The sequence below is a fragment of the Haliotis rufescens genome, unplaced genomic scaffold (genome assembly GCF_023055435.1).
Source record: "Haliotis rufescens isolate VD_foot unplaced genomic scaffold, xgHalRufe1.0.p SCAF_19, whole genome shotgun sequence".
Lineage (NCBI taxonomy): Eukaryota > Metazoa > Mollusca > Gastropoda > Lepetellida > Haliotidae > Haliotis > Haliotis rufescens.
This window is the reverse complement of record NW_025963879.1, coordinates 5,703,833-5,725,639: the sequence shown is the minus strand read 5'-3', so window position 1 is coordinate 5,725,639 and position 21,807 is coordinate 5,703,833. Positions and strand designations below refer to the sequence as shown.

General features: G+C 39.5%; 1 protein-coding gene across 2 annotated transcripts in view; it reads left to right on the top strand.

The window, feature by feature from the left end:
- LOC124148419 (uncharacterized protein C20orf96-like) overlaps positions 1–21,807 on the top strand; it is a 161,186-nt gene that overhangs the window by 98,492 nt on the left and 40,887 nt on the right. For both annotated transcript variants that reach the window (XM_046519503.2, XM_046519504.2), the window contains exon 7: positions 20,959–21,038. In XM_046519503.2, coding sequence (XP_046375459.2) covers positions 20,959–21,038 — 80 coding nt within the window. The remainder of the gene's footprint in view (positions 1–20,958; positions 21,039–21,807) is intronic.

Below are 21,807 nucleotides of genomic sequence, written 5' to 3'. Positions count from 1 at the left end.
ACCCCAGCGGGATTATACGGAGGGATATACGTTTGTGGAACTCATGCCTGTACTCCAAACTCCTATGACAAATATTGCCACCTAAGATGCCGGAATATGGGGGATGTCATGCCCCTACATCATCTCAAAACATTCACCAGACATTGCCTTGGCCGAGTTATGCAGGCAAGGTTGTAGACCAGGCGTCGGAAAATCTACTCAAGCTCAGACATGATGAACAACTACCCTTACCTCCATTGAAGTGGAAGTTGTATAGAACACATGATGCTCCACTTCCGGGATATCAAAGTTTGGTCTGAGACTTTATGAATCCTTCATGTGACTGGCAGACAATTACAGAGATCACGTGGTGCATTCAAGGCTATAAGTTGTGACTGACACTGTGATTCGGGGTTCGGCGTTTGGTTTGGAAAGAGTGTGCACCTCTCAGGAGTTGACGTGGGACGCACGTGCAGGGCGGGCAACATGTGCTCTGTTGCACTAGTTGGGTGTCTAAGTTCTTGGTGAGTTTTGATGTTATAGAAGTGCCTCCTATTTTATAGTGATTAAGTGCTCAGTGCCCACATATGGAGGGAAACCCTCCTAGTTTTTCATGTGGTTTCGCTATTCTTTTGTAGATGAAATGTCTGAATATTGAATTAGTGCGGTTGAATAAATATTTTAGTTTAACCCTTGTTGTGCTATTTTTAAGTATGTATATTGCCTACTGCTTGCGTCAGCGTCTTTATGGTTCAGAGGACCTGTAAGTCACTTTAACATTTGTTTGTTTTTTTAACGTGGCGGGAAAATTCTGGGTGCTGATCAGGTATTCACCTTAGCCCCACTTCCGGCGTTACATATGCAACCCTAATACTAATGTCACGTTACCTGCTTCACGGATTAAGGATCTGTCCTCCGTATCCAGATATTCAATGGACATTTGCGCTTATATCAACTGTTTAGTTGCCGGAATCAGACACATCATTCTGCCATTACAGTCATCATATGCAGGCATACCTGGACAGATCAAGTCAGACTCATCCACAGCCTGCTAGACACCATAGTCAGAATGCAGGAAGACTTACCGTATATAACCGCGGATAAGCCGACCCCGTAGATAAGCCAAGGTGTTAACGTGACCATTGAAATACGAAAGAAAATGATATGACCCGCAGATAAGCCGAACTAGGAAGTGAAAGGCAAAAAACACTGCGAAGTCGGACTGCAAGACATGTGCCGGTACTCGCAGATATTCAATAATATAAGATGAGAAACTTTGTAATTATATTGAAAAAGTCATTATTATTTCTATCATGGAACTGTTCTGGGTGAACAATACCTTCCAAATGGCGTGCTGGTTTTCTTGGGGAATTAGTCAGCAAAGAGCCGGAGTCACAGGAGACTAATCACAATTTTAGTATAAATGTTAACCTAATATTTCTAATGAAGATTTAACAAACCAGTCATCCACTTTCATAATGTGGGAAGCTGTTTCTCTTGTCTTTTTTTAATCTAATTATGATTGTTTTTTGTTGCCATCAACAACAAAGCGCCATTTTGTGAATCAGTGTATATAGAATTATGAACCCGTGAGAAAATGTACCAACAAATTGTTAGTGCCGTCTTTTCTTTCCTCCAATTTCTAACTTTCTCATTAATGTCAAACTGTCGTGCAGCCCCACTGTTGTTCGTTGACTCGGCAACAGCGACGACTCACAGTTTGAATGCAGCATCGTAGGCGTGGCGTTTTCGTCTTGAAGTCATGATGAGAATGCCAGTCAATAAAAATATTCCAACTTTTATACACCTATGCAGAAACTCACCAATTTGCTTCAGTTCAACTTCAAACATTGCCATTACTATAGTATCCAATAATTGAATTAAATAAACTATGAACAAATTAAATGACTATCACTTACTCACAGGCTTCTCCCGTTTATTAAACTAATCTCTCGAAAACAAAGGAATTAAGCCCCTACTGCCAACACGATTGCTAAGCACCCACAACTTGAAAGTGTTTGTGTAAACAACATAACAATACCAATCGGTCCGTTATTGCCAGTGCTCATTTCCTTGTGTACTGTGTTGCTTTTTAAACAACAGGAAGCAATCACAGTGGTCACCGTTTGTGACGTCACAGGAAACAGCTGATCACGATTTTGCAAATGGTGAACGGATTAACTCGCCGTTATAGTTGTTTATTTGCCTCTTTCAATAAAGGTAGATACTTGTTCACTTTCAATTTATGAACTTTGCAAAACGTACATAATAGCTATTGGCGATTTCATCTGTGGATTATATATTATAGCTGTGTATTACATATATTGTTACATGTAAAGATTGTGGAGTTTATGAAGAACATTCAATTGAAAACTTATTATAGGAAGTAGTAACATGCATAACATTTTTTAAAATAATGACAACATTGGTGTATAATAATAACTTTATTGATAATTTATAACAATAAAGGCTCTAGTTGTGGCAACTTCCAAACTTTCAGGAAGTTGTAATCTATCTGACCGTCATTCAAGCGATGTTTCTGACAGATCACAATCTGAAAAATCCTATCATGAAAGTGTATCCCGTCGATAAGCCGACCCCTTTCTACACACCTTTTTTCTGGTCCTCAAATTCAGCTTATACGCGGTCATATACGGTACCCTCCACCCAAGTCTGATGCTCGTGATATCAATCACTTGATTGTCTGGTCCAGACTCGATTATTCCCAAGTCTGGATGTCTTCACAGCTATTATGGGTTCCGCGTCAACACATACTAGCACAGATTTGTTAAAGAGCTGTTTCCAGCCAAACCAAGAGGTTGATAATGTCACAACCAATTTCTGCTTCCAAGACATCCAACGGCAAATTGGGACATATCATAGACGAAGTCAGACAAGAAACAAGGAATGATTCCAAGCATCAACTACCAGCCTAACTTCCAAGGCACATGGATCTTCCTATCCCCAGAAGCATCCCTGGGATCAGAAGGACTCATCATATAAACAGCCTCCTAAGAAGAAGTTTGTCCCCCCTGGGTAGGATTCGTTCCAACCGGTCGGGGTACTACAAGCGTCAGTCTTCTCAGGAATAAAAGTGCATTTCATCTAGTTGGAGCCAAGCTATCGGCAGCAGATCTCCCTGTCAGGAAACTACTAAAGAAGCAAGCCATTCGGAGACTAGAAGAGACCAATAAGGCCAAGGTTTTATTCTCCAGTATTCCTAGTTCCGAAGAAGAATAAGACTGACATGAGAATGAAAATCGACCTAAAGACCCTCAACTGGGTCATCATTCACAACATTGAACCAGTTGTCACTTTTTTCATGAGGATCAACTTGCTCATACACCGGCAACATCACAGTTCCTACTCAGAACTTGGACACACCAATGGTCAGTCAACCACAGTGTTCACAGAGGATTAGCTGTGTGTGGAGCTTGAACCTAGTTGACTCAGCATAAGGGATTACAGTTTACTGTGCAGGAAGAATTACATGTCACATGTCAAGACTGACTGTAAACATCTGTGACCGTAATCAGGTCAACTGACCTAGTGGGATCTGTCACAACTACAGTGGACATCCGATGCCTACACGCTCAGTGAATTAGACACCACGCACCATCGTCCCCCGATATAACATCAGGAACACTTATGTGAAGCCCAAGGGATGGAAATGATTTGTACTGTATGATCTTCAGACCAAGGAATTTTTATATATTCAACCTGTCCTACGCGATACATTGTTGAATTCTTCCCATGGCCGCTACCCGATACAAAACGGGCGCGCCTCTACTTCTACCAGGGATTTGACAACAAAGTTTTTTCTCGTTTCGTCATGTCCCGACACGGACGGAGAATCGACTGAAATGGATGAGCTGACTCCATCAGTTGTCGGATGAAAGCGACATATTCTCGGGAAACTGAACATCCTTCCCGACAGCTTTTCCCGCCAAGGGAGAATAGTGGCAACAGAATGGATCTTACATCCCCAGATCTTTGCTTGGATAACCACGTTATGGGACACACCACCCAAGGGCCCACCCGATCAATGCGCTAACGATGAATTGGACGGATCTATTTGCATTCCCACCATGGTCCCTCCTGGACAAGGTCATCCACAATTGGAAACCATCCCATTCTAAACAGACTAATGAGATCCTTTCTACTAAAAGATGTTTCGCACACCTTCTATTTTCCCCAAGTGGAAGCTATCTGTTGGACTATCGGTACTTTCAACGGAACCTTACGAGCCCATGGCTAAAGCTACCCTACTCCAAAAATCCAGGAAAGCATCCTTCCTCCTAGCCATGGCGACAGCAGCAAGAGTTTCAGAATTCCATACCTTGGACTATTCTAGTTTCACTCAGGATCAACATTGATCACTCTAAGATCCCTCCTAGATTTTGTAGCCAAGAATCAATCTACCACAATGGGGCCGTTGGGTCATAGACACTATACCATTCCTGCATTGGGACCCACAGTGGATCACCCGGATAGACTTTTATGTCCCATCAGAGCTCTCAAGTTCTATCTCGCGGCTACAGACCCACGTAGATGCCATCGAAGGAGACTCTTCTTATCTTGTAAGATTGATTCCAACAAGGACATCACCAAGGCTACAATAGCGGGTTGGCTAAAAACTACCATTACAGCAAGTTATACACAAGCTCAGAATTCCACACCACGTCTCGGATTCTGCTCAGTTCACGAAATCAGAACCATAGCCACGAGTCTCGCTTCATGGACATCAGTCTCAGTAGATAAAGTAGTTTTTAGCTGTCAGTGGGCCTCACAAAACACCCTTCACCAGTTGTTACTTGCGTGACGGACCTAGGAGGGCATATATTCTCTTTGTTGTTCTCATATTATCTTCCACCAATAGTTTTTCCCCTTCTGTCGAAAAATAAAGGGGGGAGGAGGATACGACACCAGCAGCATCAGTGGGTGAGTACACCCTTGTTTATCCTATCTATTAGGTGTAAGATGCATTAGGAGCACCTTGAGTATTAACTGCCTCCAGTGACTGGAAATGACGTCATCACCGGAAGTGATATCATAACCAGAAGTGCCGTCAGCACCGGCAATAGCAGTACAAGGCCACCTAATCAGGAAATGACGTCTTTTGAAGAATAGACCTTGAGAGACGTCATTATCCAATAAAAAGGAAGTGACAAACCAGAAGTGACGTCAGCACCAGATTTTCAAGTCCTCAAGGGGAATTTCGGAAGGAATTATCTCAAGTTAGGATTAGAATCAGAGAATAATGAGATTACTGTCAATTACAAGGGGAGTTACTGGAGGCAGATCGCACCGGGTCCCTCTGGTATATTCTGGCAAAGATGTAATAGAGGTAGAAGTTTTGTAAAACTTATCAATTCTAAGAACACTACCTCTATTACATCAGAAGTACTCTCACCCACCTCCCCAATTCATCTACCTCTAGTGGTTACATGTGGGTAAAGAAGCGAGATTCCCGCCATTACGCATGTCACAGCTTGGGTTGCTATTGCACTATATGGGGAACAACTAATTGTGTCATTGACAGTGAAGAGGATGTCTCTTGAAAATCTGAAAATTTTAGTTAGTGTGACTGAAGCCAAAATACAGGATTTATGGCAAAGATGTAATAGAGGTAGTATTCTCAGAATTATTAACAATGATAACTATTGTTTGATATTCTTCAATGACCTTCCACATTATATCAAATTTGATAGTAATAATATAAAACTTAATGGTTTTAACATGTGTCATTTGTTGTTTGCCGATGACTTAATACTATTTGTCAATTAAAAAAAAAACTACAAGTGTTACTAGATGGTCTTAGAGTATTTTGTGCCTAAAATAACTTTATGATTGATAGTGACAAAACAAATGTTGTAGTGTTTGAAAAATCAAGTAAAATAGAAGAAAAGAATACTTGGACCGTGGGTGATGTAAGGTAATAGTTATGGGTAGATATAATTATTTAGGAATAAGAATTGAAGCAAATTGTAAACTTAAAAATAGTGCTAAACCTCTCTTGAAAAAAGTTTCAGTCTACAATTTTTAACCAGGATATACCTATAGCTCTTGCTTGCAAATTATTTAAAACATTAATCCAGTAATCTTATATAATAGAGAAATCTGGGGTATAGAATCAACTTCGATTCATTTATCCCCAAGAAACAGCAAGAAACTGTAAATCCATGTCAGGTGTCAGCAAAACAACTTGGCAAGCCGAGCAGAACTAAAGTACTCACGGAAATGAAAAAAACCTGTTTTTTCGATCTCAGATGTTGATATACAAAATATATAAATATATAAACAACTCAATTAGTACTAAAGGTACTTTGGTTTTTATGTCTTTTTACGCGTAAAAGTGTGTAAAAATATGAACAAAACAGACTATTGTGAAACTGAGCATAACCAGGTGTTAGTAGATTAAGGTGAATGTCCATGACCTATGACACCTTGACGACAAGTGAAAACAGGTGCTTGAAACCCACGTGCATGTGATTTGTCAGTGGTAAGTGATTTGTCAGTGGCATTGTGGGATAGTGAATCATAGTCAAAATATCAGAACGTAAAATTAACATATTCCCTTCTCAAACAACAACTTACATGTCATTATTATGATGTACATAAACATAGCTGTTATTTTTTGTTGTTTTGATAACTTTTTTCCAGGCTAATTTGCATAATGCCTATAGCCTGTTTCTGCCATGTCAATTTGGACTTAGTTTTATTTTTGAATGTTGAAAGTGCCTACAAATTACCTCCTGTAAATTACATTTTGTATTGAGCACTGAGATAAAACTAGCAAATCCAGACTAGTACTTTTCCAGTTGTTTTGTTATTTCGTATTTACATCTACGTAATGCTTTGTGTCGATTATTAAATCCAGCAAAACAGGTTTTTTTCATTTCCATGAGTACTTTAGGATTTTATCCTCTTATCTATACGGTACTATTAAAAATAGCAAATTTCTATCACCATGTTGGTCTTCAAAAATGTAATACTTCAGAATGCTTTTGTTGAAAGTACACATTTGGTGAATAAACAATTAGGATGGGTAAACCAGCTCAATCTATTCTTAGGAAAACACAAAATGAGTACTCCAGATTTCCTATCACCAACATTCAAAGAGACAATAAAGTCTAAATTTGACTCCCTTTTCAAGGAATCTCTTCAAGATGCTAATGCACCTAAAGGCACAGGAAACAAACTTAGGACATATACAGGATGTTTAAAAATGAAATAAAATCAGAACCCTATCTTAGTCACTGTAAAATAAGAAAATGCATGCATGTATGTATCATAATGTTTTGTCATTTAAAACATTGCATCTGTTCCGTAATGGAATGCTTTCTGCAATAAATGTTATCTTATCTCATCTTAACCTCTGCATGTTAACATTGCCATAAGTATACAGCAAATAAAAAAAACCTTTAATTGTGTAATTCATCATGTCTGATGATGTTTCATTGCAAATTTCACATTTTCATTTACCAAGTTTGCAAATGGCAAAACAAGCATACAGGCTCCTACTAAACCCATGATCACAATAAGCACAGTAATTAAGCAGTGCACCATGCCCCTCACAGCAATATCCCGTTTACTTAGCTCTCTATACTATCGCTGCTACCACTCAAAGCTCCGCACTGTGATAGGTGGCTACAACCATGCTTGGAGTTGAACTCGCAGCCGGTTATGTTTACAAACAAGTGATGACTGCCGTGATGCTGAATACTCTCAACCTTGCTAATCATTTTCTTTGCTTGTCAATTTACATTTCTGTTTCATTACACATATCATGTAATTTGTATAGGAAGAATGTAAGGGGAAAGTTCGTTCGTCTGCAATCTCGAAACTAATCTGATCAAACAAACAAAAAGGTAAATTCATCTGGGAAATATGGTGAGTCGTAAACCTTTTCAAAATTCACTATCATTGCATTCCCAAAGTCATAAACCAAAAGTATAAACGTTACTACATTTGGGGTAAAGGCCGCTCCCACCCTGTTGGCAGCGATGTTACCGAGAGTGTAACAAAGGTGTCATGCATTGGGAAGGAGCTTGGCAGTGCGCATGTAAAGTGAAGTAACTCCCATGTTGGATCATGTTATTTTCAGTATTGCAGCATGTTGCTGCTGAGGTCACGTGTTAAACACACAGATTATTTAGCAATTTTTATGTTTTTTAAATGGAAATAAAACAAAATGTGTGTCAGACAGTAGTGATCATGCAGCGGTGCCTGAGAACTAAGACTATATTCTTTTAGCCAAAATAAACTTGTGATTATGTTTATCTGCTGTTGATGCAGATGTAACATGCACCAATACAGCGGCCATCTCAAGCTATTTATAGATGCAAGGATAACCACACACTTTTCACTTGATCAACATGATTCTTACTTTTCTGTGGTTGATGTATCATGGTCATTTAAGATGTGTTTATCCTCTTGCAGATCAACCTACCAATACAGACAATAATTTATCTTAAAGGGGCATTTTAGAAGCTGCCGTGTCAATGAAGCATAACAAGGGTATTTTGGAAATAGGTTTTAGACAAAAATTAATATACTGTTTATGAAATTCTATAAAGATCTGGGGAAACGTATGAATTGTGAAAAGAAGGGGGGCTGTACACGGAGGAAGAGTTGACCTGTGAGGTCAAAGGTTATTGATTATGTTTCTCTTGGGGATAGAAATAAGTCTTGATGAGACTAAATGTTGTAAGATTTTACTGCTTGATTGGCATGGTCTGATTAAGGGTTTTCTGGTGTCTACAAGCCTGACATAGTATTCAGAGTTGATAAAAAGTACTATTAGTCTCTTCAATGCATCTCCTATGAATGTGGGGCTAAGGTGAATACCCGAACAGCACCCAGAATTTTCCCGCCACGTTACAAAAACAAACAAATGTTAAAGTGACTAACAGGTCCTCTGAAGCGTAAAGATGCTGTTCAGACGCAAGCAATAGGCAATAAACATACTTAAAAATAGCACAACAAGGGTTAAACTAAAATATTTATTCAACCACACTAATTCGCGAGTGTGAAAATGCGACAGCATGCACGCAAACACGACTTCAAAACATTTAAACAATTTGATTTATCAGCCACATATTCATAATTCAGACATTTCATCTACAACAATATAATAGTGAAACCACATGAAAAATTTGAAGGGTTTCCCTTCATACGTGAACACTGAACTCTGTAGACTAATCACTATAAAATAGAAGACACTTCTATAACATCAAAACTCACCAAGAATTTAGACTATAAATTCTATTTAATACAGTCCAACACCCAACCACGTGTTACAGAGCACATGTTGCCCGCCCTGCACGTGCGTCCCACGTCAACTCCTGAGAGGTGCACACTCTTTCCAAACCAAACGCCGAACCCCGAATCTCCGTGTCAGTCACAACTTATAGCCTTGAACGCACCACGTGATCTCTGTAATTGGCTGCCAGTCACGTGAAGGCTTTCCACTCAACCGGAGATGGCTGATCTAAGACGGACACAGCCGATCGTCGTTACACATGACACGGACACATTCTTCTCCATCTGATTGTCAAGGAGCAGACCAGTCCATTCCAAGAGCGGGGGAGTAGGTTTGTCAGCTGTCACCTTGACTTGTGTAAGACGGACACAGCTGATCGTAGTTACATTATTCCCTCCTAAAACATTGCTGTCTCCTGGCAGCATCGATGATGGATCTTTACCACCGCTGTTCTGTCACAGTTCAGAAAAATAATAACGTTTCAGGGTATGAATACAGACAGTCCTCTCAGGTGAGTTGTCACACTATTACTTATGTTACTAGGAATCACCAATGTCACCAGCCTCTATGCTACACATGCAATCAGCACCATGTGCCAATCTGAATAATTATCCATGTCCACTCTAGGGCCCATCAAATTTCACAGTTCATTTACCATTGGTGATTTCCGGATGTGGTATAAACTACTTTTGTCTATAATACAAAGCAGTTATGAAGTGCTCACAACACTTTTGTCTCAGGCTCACTGAAACATACAAGGGAAATGGTTACCCATAACTCATAGACAAGCTCATGAATCAACATTGTTTACAATACAATACAATTCAATACAACATAATTCAATCTTAGGCATGTTACAACTTCATGTGCTTATACAAACAGTACTGCAACTATTTTTATTTTTTTACAATTTTGATACATTTTTGGAGTAAAGATGTGAATTCTGTGGTCAACCATACAAGCGTCAATATATTTGGCACAATAAAATGCCACTAATGATAAACTAACCCTTTGTTGACTGTACAAAAAGTACAAAATCTTTTTGCAACCGGACAAAGCAAAACAAATCAAATCTGCAAACACTACAACCAATAGACGAATTGGTAACACAGCAAAACTATATCATAACCTGGTTTAAAAAAAACCCCTGTTCTATAATCACATTCATCCAGACATTCACACTGGGATCCCAACAAACTGCTTGAACCATACAAAAAAAGAAAGAAAACTAAACCTATGTGACATAGTCTCTGTATCTGCGATTTGGTATAATGCTTCGTCCAACTCTCGTAGTCCTGTTTAGATCTCTCACTGCTGGAACTAAGTCATCACTCATATAAGTCACCTGATCCGCAAAACGAACCCTCTTGCCCGACCTACCACTGGGCGAGCTTGTGGTCCTATCACCCCCCTCTCCTCCAATAGCAATTGACTCTCCTGAGTCATCCAAATGATCCACAGACAAATGTAACGGCATCTCATGAGAATCATCAACAACATCACTGACCAATCCAGTATCATAACTGGACAAAATGGACGCTTCCTCATGACTACCTGTTGCCGAAAAACTAGATGCATTATCAAATAGATGACGTACATCTTCCATTTCCATTGAACCTGAAGAATCTAGATCAAACACATTCTGGTCCTGCCTTACTCTATCCACCTTTTTCAACCTGTTGACGTGTAAAACTAGATTTTTCTTTCTACCCTTATTGGTACTGTGTACTCTGGCCACCATGTCATTTATCTTCTCAACCAGCCGAAACGGTCCTGACCATGGTCCCACTAGTTTTTTCGATCTACCCCTCTTTACACGGCTCATGTGTACCCAAACAGAATCACCGACTTGGATGCTATGTCCTGTACTCCTACGATCATAATGAAGCTTTTGTTTCCGATTGCTTCCGTCTAATCGATCAGCCACAATCTTAAAGGCATCAACAAATCCTTGCTTGGTATTTCTCACGTACGAACATGAGCTCAGAGCGTGGGGGTAAACCAATAACCAACTCCACTGGTAATGAAACCTCTCTACCAAAAACAAGAAAGTTAGGAGAAAACCCAGTAGATTTCTGAGATCCACACCAAAATGCCATCATAACTTTGGGAAGATGAATATCCCAGTCAGTATGCGCCTCATTCACATACTGACTCAACATGGCACCTAAAATCCTATTGTAACACTCTACCAAACCATCACTCATTGGATGATAAGGAGACTTTCTTGTTTCTGGATCCCTAACTCCTGACAAATCTCCTGGAAAATCCTGGATTCGAAATTTCTACCTTGATCTGAGTGTATACTGAATGGTGCACCAAATCTACAAATAAATTCATGGACCACCCTTGCAACAGTACTAGCCTCCTGATCTGGGATACCATATGCTTCACTCCATTTCATGAAATAATCCTGAACCACCAAGATATATTTATTTCCTCTAGCAGTAATAGGAAAAGGGCCTGTGATGTCAATTCCAATTCGTTGAAAAGGGTACCTAGAAATCACAGGGTTTTACGCTAAACACAAGACGGACAAGACTTACACCAAACTTCTACATCCTTTCTCCATCCTGGCCAAAAGTATTTTGCCCGAACCTTTGATTCTGTCTTTTTGATTCCTAAGTGACCTCCACCTGCTGCAATGTCATGAACTCCTGATAACAAGTCCTTAACCTTTGAGGGTGGTATTACTGTTTGATCTATACCATCATCAAGTGACCTGACCAAAATATCTCCAACTAACCTCAATGATTGACGTTGATTCCACAAATCTTTCATGTATTTGGTCTTCAAAGGTATTGTATCAACTCCTGTGTTAGACTGAACTGCCTGATAAATGACACCTAACTCATTATCATCTCTTTGAACTTGGCTAAACGATGGATCTACCTGCACTGCAAATACTCCCAGTTTCTTACAATGTTTGCAATCATCAACACACGACCTTCTAGACAAAGCATCTGCATTACCATGTTGCTTCCCTGGCCTAAAGTGAATCTCAAAGTCATATTCTGACAACTTCTATCCATCATGCAATCTGTCCCTCTGGTTCCTTGCGTTTCATGAGCCAAGACAAAGATCCATGATCAGTTCGAATTTTAAACTTCGACCCTAACAGATAGTGTCTAAAATGTTTGACTCCCTCTACAACCGCTAACAGCTCACGTCTCATAACACAGTAATTCCTTTCCGGTCTAGACAAAGTACGACTTCCATACGCAACAACATGTTCCTTCCCGTCTTTTTCTTGACTTAACACATATCCAATACCAGTGTTACTTGCATCAGTATCAAGAATGAAAGGACGACTGAAATCTGGAAATGTCAAAATTGGTGAACTTGTCAAAGCTGTTTTTAAATTCTCAAATGCACTTGAACACTCCTCACTCCACTCAAAAGGTACATCTTTTTCTAACAAACGAGTTAGAGGCCTGGCGATAGCTGAAAAGCTTTTGACAAATTTCCTATAGTAGGAAGCTAAGCCTAGAAAACTTCGTACTTCCTTAACGTCCCTAGGTATAGGCCAATCTCTAACTTCAGCCAATTCAGCTGGATTTGGAGATATACCTCTCTGATATCTTATGTCCCAGATAAACAACTTCCCTCACATACAAATGACACTTAGACTTAGAGGGTTTAACCTTTAGCCCACTTTCATGCAACCGTTCAAAGACAAATTCCAAATGTTCTAAGTGATACTCAAACTTACAAGAATAGATGATAATATCATCAATGTAAACCAAACAGATGTTCCATTTTAACCCAGACAAAACGCAATCCATCAATCGCTGAAATGTCCCTGGGGCGTTACATAACCCAAATGGCATAACATTGAATTCATACAAAGCCCCCATAGTTGTAAAAACTGTTTTGGGCCTATCCTCAGGTTTAACTTCAACTTGCCAGTAACCAGAAGCTAAGTCAAGCCACAAATACCAACTTGCACCTGCTACCGGTAATTGGTCTAATGTATCATCAATCCTCGGCAAAGGGTACGCATCCTTAACTGTGACATCATTCAACCGTCTCATGACAATGCAAACTCTAAGAGTGGACTCTGGCTTTGTAACTGAAACTATTGGGGAGGCCCATGGAGAAACAGAAGGTTTAATTATCCCGTCCTTATCCATAGTACCCGGTACTCAAAAAATTTCTAATTTCATCCCGTTTATGAAAAGGTAAATGACGTGGAATTAAGCCCCTACTCCCAACACGATCGCTAAGCACCCACAACTTGAAAATGTTTGTGTAAACAACATGACAATACCAATCGGCCCGTTATTATCAATGCTCATTTCCTTGTGTACCGTGTTGCTTTAAACAACAGGAAGCAATCACAGTTGTCACCGTTTGTGACGTCACAGGAAACAGCTGATCACATGTTTTTGCAAATGGTGAACGGAATAACTCGCCGATACAGTTGTTTATTTGCCTCTTTCAATAAAGGTAGACACTTGTTCACTATCAATTTATGAACTTTGCAAAACGTACGTAATAGCTATTGGCGATTTCATCTGGGGATTATATATTATAGCTGTGACTTACATATATTGTTACATGTAAAGATCGCGGAGTTTACGAAGAACGATAAACTTTGAACATTCTATTGAAAACTTATTATCGGAAGTAGTAACATGCATAACATTTTTTTAATAATGACAACATTGGTGTATAATGATAACTTTATTGATAATTCATAACAATAATGGCTCTAGTCGTGGCAACTTCCAAACTTTCGGGAAGTTGTGATCTAACGGACCGTCATTCAGGCGATGTTTTTGACAGATCACGATCTGAAAAATACTATCATGAAAGTGTATCCCGTGGATAAGCCGACCCCTTTCTACAGAATCTTTTTTCTGGTCCTCAAAATTCGGCTTATACGCGGTCATATACGGTACTCAAAAAAATTCTAATTTCATCCCGTTTACGAAAAGGTAAATGACGTGAAAAAATGTCTGAATAAGCTGCCAACAGCATATCTAACCGCTGACGTTAATCTAAAGACACGTCACCTATCACACACTTTCCATAAGATTTCTCTTCCTCAACATGTTTAGGGCTAACCTGATCACTAAGTTCTGTAAAACAACCTATCTGTGTGCCTTTGTGAATTGGAATATCCACATCTGATGTATTCACAACACGAACAGGATTTGTTCCTTGACCTGAATTCACAACTACTCTAGCCACCATAATACTTGAGGATTTCTCAAATGTTGACTGTCCCTCAATAAAACCTTCACCTTCAAAATCACCATCCAATCTAGAAGGAAAAATCATTTCATGTCAAGCAGGAACTACCACAGAATTTGTCACAACAACTCCAAATGTCAGTTTCTTTCCAACTTGATGCATGGGAACACTACCAGAAGCAAGTCTAAGTCTGTTACGATTACAATCTACTACTACCTGATGTTTTGCAGTAAATTCGGCCCCTAAATAAACATCACCCGGAAGATCCGGTACTAGCACCATAAGGACACAAAGTCTATTTTTACCTAACGTATCATGCCTGAATGGCCCAACTCTCCCCCAAGACCTGTCAAACTCGCATCTATAGGTAACAGAGTAGGTTTAGGTATAAGACTTTCCACCTGATACTGCCTTATCATACTGATCCCACATCCCATGTCCACTATCATCCGCATAAAACTACCATTTACTTTTCCTGTAACCTCATAGTCGGACAGTATACCTTCCCAGAAGACCCTGGTACAGAAAAATGAGCTGAAGAGTGGGTCCCATCCACAGCTCCTAAACTTTTGGGGTAGAAGAAGTATCCTTTGAAACTTCTACCGGACACTCCCACTTAAAGTGACCTAATCCATCACACCAAAAACAATGCACTCCCTCTTTGTTACGCTGATAACACCTTTCAACTAAATGGCCTTTCTTATTACAATGAGTACATTTCCTTGACTCTGAGGGTTGTTTATCCTTTCTCAACTGCTTTTTCAAATCCCTATTCAAAGCAAGCAATTCCTCCACCTCGCTAGTCTTGTTAGAATCTAATTCTACAGCGGCTTGTACTACCTGTCTGCGTCTACTATCCGCTAATTCTACAGCCTCCCACTGTATACAAAGAGGAACGACCTCATCTAAGGTCTTACAATTTGAATGACACAATTTCAATCTCAAATCTTTTCTGTCTATGTTACTGATGAACTCATCTACAACCATTTGTTCCCTTTCTTGGTGATCAAAAGAAGGATAAGCCAATCTCGTCAACCTCCTCATCTCTATACCGTAGTCCCAGTAACTCTCGTAAGCCTTTCTACGTCTCGATTTGAACTTAACTGTTGGTAACATCCTTGAACCTCTGACGTTCAGGTTTAGATCTAAAGCCTGAACTATAGTCTGGAAGTTAATTTAAGGTACGGGTACTGACATTTACTACAATATCTAAAAAACTATTGGACCTACTCCAGTCAAAGTTGGTATGAGATTATTAAACAGTCATACATAACTGGATATTACATTTGAAGACAATCGGTGCATGAATAAAAAATCTGTCTATTTAGCTATCACTATATTTCATCAACAACCAGACCTGTTCGTCACGGGTGGAACGAGCATTCATTGTAACAGCCATCTGCATAATGCTTCCCCTGCATCACAGGGCCATATGACACAGTTGAACCAATCAACTCAACTCGAAAAGTTGCACAGGAATCACGCACGCACGAATACGGTGTTAGCGTTGGGCGTCTCAAGCAGTTATTTGATAAGATTTATCCAATTATTTTTGCATTCTTTTTCAGGTCAGTGTTATTGACTTGAATGTATCATTCCTTGCCACATTATTATATTTCATGCATCATGTTATTAGGTGTAATATATCATACATAATTATTCATTTAGACAAATCATTGCTTTATGGTTTCGAAGAAAATATTTTGATATTTTCGTAGATGACTCGAGACTTTCGGGGCTGTTTCAGGTGAAAGAGAATCAAATTCTGAGCCAAGAATTGCACAAAGTGGACAAGATCCGATTACGACATGTACTACAAAGCACGAACCTGAAATTGGTAGACGATTCATAGAAATTCTTTGATAAACAAACTTTTTCTCACGAATCCCACGAACTACAAGAATGTTTGGGAATCAAATAAGATATATTTAAGATTCTTAAGAAATGATTAAGAATATGTATGAATATGTAAGAATTCATATCCGTGTTAATTCGGGCTATTACATGTCAAAGAGAAATAGGGGTATATGTATTGCACTATTCTTGGTCCCACGAAATGCCCTCGTCGTCAAATTCAGAGTCTGTGCTGTCACCTAAATGAACAACAACAGGCTGGACAGTGTCTGGTCGGATACAGTCTTGTTTCCAATACTCTTCCTCAACTTTGATAACATGTTGGTCACAGTTTGCCCAGCGTACATCTGTAATTTCTCCCATTCCTTAAAGACAATCTGCTTGACGTCGGCAAGCTTGAAGGTCTTATTTTGCTGTGCGACCATATTTTTCAAATCACCCCAGATTAGTTCAATGGGATTCAAGTCACAATGGTAAGAAGGAAGTCTAAGCTCTTCGTGACCGTGTTCTCTCAACATGTTGTCATTCAAATAAGAGGGCGGGGGTTTGTTCTGAAGAACCAGTTGGTAGTAGTCAGTTTTTTTGGCTTTCGTGGGCCGAGCAATGCGGTTGTTGTCCAACCACTAACATATCTCACCTTTGGTGGAATTTAAGGTTGGACAACGTTTAATAGGATCTCGACAACTGTGATAGGGAGCATTGTCCATAACCACAAAGGATTTATCAGGCAGTGCTAAGAGGAGCTGCCCCTCAACATACGCAGTGAAAACCTGACTATTCATCTCGGTATGGTAGTCTCTGCCATCTGTAGATCTGGATCTGAACACTAGATCACACCCAGGGAGGAAACCTCTGTGGGAGCCTGCATGGAGGACAATCAGGCGCTCCCCTTTACCACGGGTGATCTTGCGCTGTGGCTCTCTGGTATCTGGGTGAGACCATTGGTAAGCCGCTGTGTGGCAGGCGTTAACCCAGGTTTCATCCAAACAGACAGGCTCATAGCCTTCTTCTCGTTTCTTTTTAATAGTGCGCAAATAATTGATACGCAAACGAATGATATCTGGTCGTTCACACATTGCTAGTTTCGATCCTTTCGTCTTTTTGTACTGATATCCAAATTTTGAAAGAAGTTTACAAATGGTCCATTTGGAAATATCTAAGTCATGCTAATAAGGAGAATTTGTTTTAGTTGTCGTGTTGAAATAAATTCAATTTCTCGTGTTAACCGCCGAATCACGTCCCTGACAACTTTCCTATCAAAGGAATCTAACTTTAATTTCCTATCCTGTTTTGAGATGCCCCTAAGGGATGTGCAGGGGAGCATGTGTTTTTATGAGAGTTCAAAATCTTAACTACGGTTTGTTTGGGAAGCTGTAACGCATGAATTGTTCTTTTCATGTACTTTGAAATGTCAAAGAAGGGCGAACGTCTTTCACTTTCAGCCTTAAAGTATTCAAATATTTTAACAACGAAACCTTTTGCATCAGCGGAAAGATGCTTGCGCTGAGACATCATGAAATCTAATGCTAACACCGTATTCGTGTGTGCGTGATTCCCGTGCAACCTTTCGAGTTGAGTTGATTGGTTCAACTGTGTCATATGGCCCTGTGACGCAGGGGTAGCATTATGCAGATGGCTGTTACAATGACTGCTCGTTCCACCCATGACGACCAGGTCTGGTTGTTGATGAAATATAGTGATAGCTAAATAGACAGATTTTTTATTCATGCACCGATTGTCTTTAAATGTAATATCCAGTTATGTATGACTGTTTAATAATCTCATACCAACTTTGACTGGAGTAGGTCCAATAGTTTTTCAGATATTGTAGTAAACGTCGGTACCTTAAATTAACTTCCAGACTATAGTGCAGTATTACTCTCTCTAACCTCCTGTGACAAGTCAAAATATATTCTCCTTGCTCTACCTCGTAACTGAATGCTCAAATAAGCGGCTTACTCAGTTATCGACCACTTATTCACAACTGAATAAGATTCGAACACTGGAATCAGTTCGTCCCACTCATCTCCCTTCTCACCACTAAAAACTTCAGGCAAAATCATATGGGTAGTCGAACGGTCATTCACACTATCACTCACCACAGATCGGCTTGCAAATCTATCACAACCACAATTAACAACCAAACGGAGTAGAAGTAACAGGACCTGTAGATAACGAATGTCCCATTCCAGCACCGACAGTCCCTGATCTTTCTAACAAATCATGACGTACACCCCTACCTACAGTAGTATACCTAGTTGTAGCCCCCAGCATACTATCCTCCATGTTTGTAACAATATCAAACAAAATAATATAGCAGATAGGAAATTATAACACCCTATCCCGGCCAAATGTCCTTAGGCTAAGACCTACGCTTGTAACAAATCTCCACAAAATTAATTCACATTTTACACAAATTAAATTCCAAAACGTGTATAAAAGGTGCCTTGTATAAATAACAAGGTGTGTGGTAGGCCCTACATACTTACCAATGGGTGTGGACAACTAAATCCTAACAGAGAAAGATAAATTAACTAACAGTACTCAGGGAAATAATTGCCTACACTAAACAAAAGGACCAATTGGTAAAGATAACCTTAAGTATTATAGGCTAAACCCACTTATCAACTATAAAATCCTGTCAAGTATTACGCTGTGATATGACTGGAATAATGTTAAAAGCGGCGTTAAACCCAACTCACTCACTCACTGTCAAGTATCAAATAAACCTATCAACTGTGAAAATATCTTACCAACTGTCAATCCTGCCGACGATGCCATTTGTAACGACGGAAGTGGGGCTAAGGTGAATACCCGAACAGCACCCAGAATTTTCCCGCCACGTTACAAAAACAAACAAATGTTAAAGTGACTTACAGGTCCTCTGAAGCGTAAAGATGCTGTTCGGATGCAAGCAATAGGCAATAAACATACTTAAAAATAGCACAACAAGGGTTAAACTAAATTATTTATTTAACCACAATAATTCGCGAGTGTGAAAATGCGACAGCATGCACGCGAACACGACTTCAAAACATTTAAACAATTTGATTTATCAGCCACATATTCATAATTCAGACATTTCATCTACAACAATATACTAGTGAAACCACATGAAAAATTTGAAGGGTTTCCCTTCATACGTGAATACTGAACTCTGTAGACTAATCACTATAAAATAGAAGACACTTCTATAACATCAAAACTCACCAAGAATTTAGACTATAAATTCTATTCAATACACTTGCCCGCCCTGCACGTGCATCCCACGTCCACTCCTGAGAGGTGTACACTCTTTCCAAACCAAACGCCGAACCCCGAATCTCCGTGTCAGTCACAACTTATAGCCTTGAATGCACCACGAGATCTCTATAATTGGCTGCCAGTCACGTGAAGGCTTTCCACTCAACTGGAGATGGCTGAACTAAAACGGACACAGCTGATCGTCATTACACATGACACGGACACATTCTTCTCCATCTGATTGTCAAGGAGCAGACCAGTCCATTCCAAGAGCGGGGGAGTAGGTTTGTCTGCTGTTTCCTTGACTTAGTGTAAGACGGACACAGCCGATCGTTGTTACATATGTGTTGTGTATAAATAAGTCAGGCAACAGAAACACATCTGAGGACCACTTGTGTGTAATATTCAAGAATTCTGTCTACAATAAATGGACTTGAGCAACAAATCTAACTTACGCTTTGAATGAGCGACATCATCCCTGGACCAAGGAGTGATGTGACTAAGTGGCCGGGGTAGAAGGGTAGAGCACCCCCAACACCTATGGTTACAGGTTGACTTATATATTTGAACTCTTGTATTCTTTCTCTGCAACATTTTGGTACAGGTACTTGTATTTTTATCAGCCATTCATATTTTTATCCCCCACCCAACGAAGTTGGCGGGGGATATAGAAACGGGCTCCGTCCGTCCGTCCATCCGTCCGTCCGTCACGTTTCGTTTCCGGAGCATAACTCATACACCGTTCAATATTTTTTCATCAAACTTTGCAGGTCTGTCAGGTACATGCTAAACTGTTGCCTTTTGCTATTGAGAAGTTTTAGAAATTTTTATTTTTTACGTTTCCATGGCAACAAGATGGACTTAGGTTCTGTGAGGGTAGGGTTCGTTTCCGGAGCATAACTCATAAACCATTCAATATTTTTTCATCAAACTTTGCAGGTCTGTCAGGTACATGCTAAACTGTTGCCTTTTGCTATTGAGAAGTTTTAGAAATTTTTATTTTTTACGTTTCCATGGCAACAAGATGGACTTAGGTTCTGTGAGGGTAGGGTTCGTTTCCGGAGCATAACTCATAAACCATTCAATATTTTTTCATCAAACTTTGCAGGTCTGTCAGGTACATGCTGAACTGGTGCCTTTTGCTATTGAGAAATTTTAGAAATATTTATTTTTTACGTTTCCATGGCAACAAGATGGACTTAGGTTCCAAACTCATCTTTTTTTTACAATTCCCATGACAAGTTCCACCTCGGTTAAAAAAGGTTAGGGTTTGTTTAGATTTAATTATGTCATAAATTCTGCAACAGGGGCGGGGGATATAGCCATGTTAGTGGCAAACTCTTGTTAGAACCAAAATGTTGAACAGAAAGAATGAAAAAGTTTGAAATCTGTATGGAGAATAATGTTCTATTTTTCAGGTCTTGAGCAACAAGTGACGATTGTTGATGAGCAGCTGAAGAGTCAGCAGAACCAGCTGCATGTTCTGAACAGCTATAAGGTGAACTTCACTTTCTTCCTTCTTACTAAGAATCTTAGCTCAAATCTAAGGGACGTGCAGCAACTGCATAATAGTGTATCGCTCGACACAGCCCAGGGGATAATTGCTTAAGGCTATAAGCGTCATGAATAATATAAATAACAGTAATTAATGAAAAGGGACACAGTAGCGCAGGTTGTCTGACAGTCAAAAAACAAAGCAACTGAGATAAGCGTCATATGAATACTGACAATTAAATGATGGAGACATATACATATCATGGCTACATGGTAATTACCCATAGGGATAAAATGTTCATTCGGACAATGGTTGTCCTGAATCTGTTGCTGTGACAATACCATACCACCCATACCGTGTATGTATCTAAGAAACCTATGCTAACACATTAAACAGGGACCTTTACGAAAGAACTGACACGTTACTTTACTTTTATATCAAATACCAACAATTAATTTTCCACATACGATAACAAATCTCAAATTGCAATCTGCAAAATCATTAATGTTTATGTCTGCAATGACTTTATTGATCACAAAGCACGGCAAGAATAAAACTAAACCATTTTCATTTATAATTCTTGATGATATATTCATTCTTTGATTAAATACTTTGCAAATATACATGCCTCCCTGCTATTCACAATGGACAGTCCGTTATATATGTAAAGATAGGCAAAGTGAAACCAGTGACTAAGGATATCAGTTAACTGCCCTTGACAAGAAGAGGTCACCTTCATTGCAATAGCATGCAAACACACAACTGGTGTTTC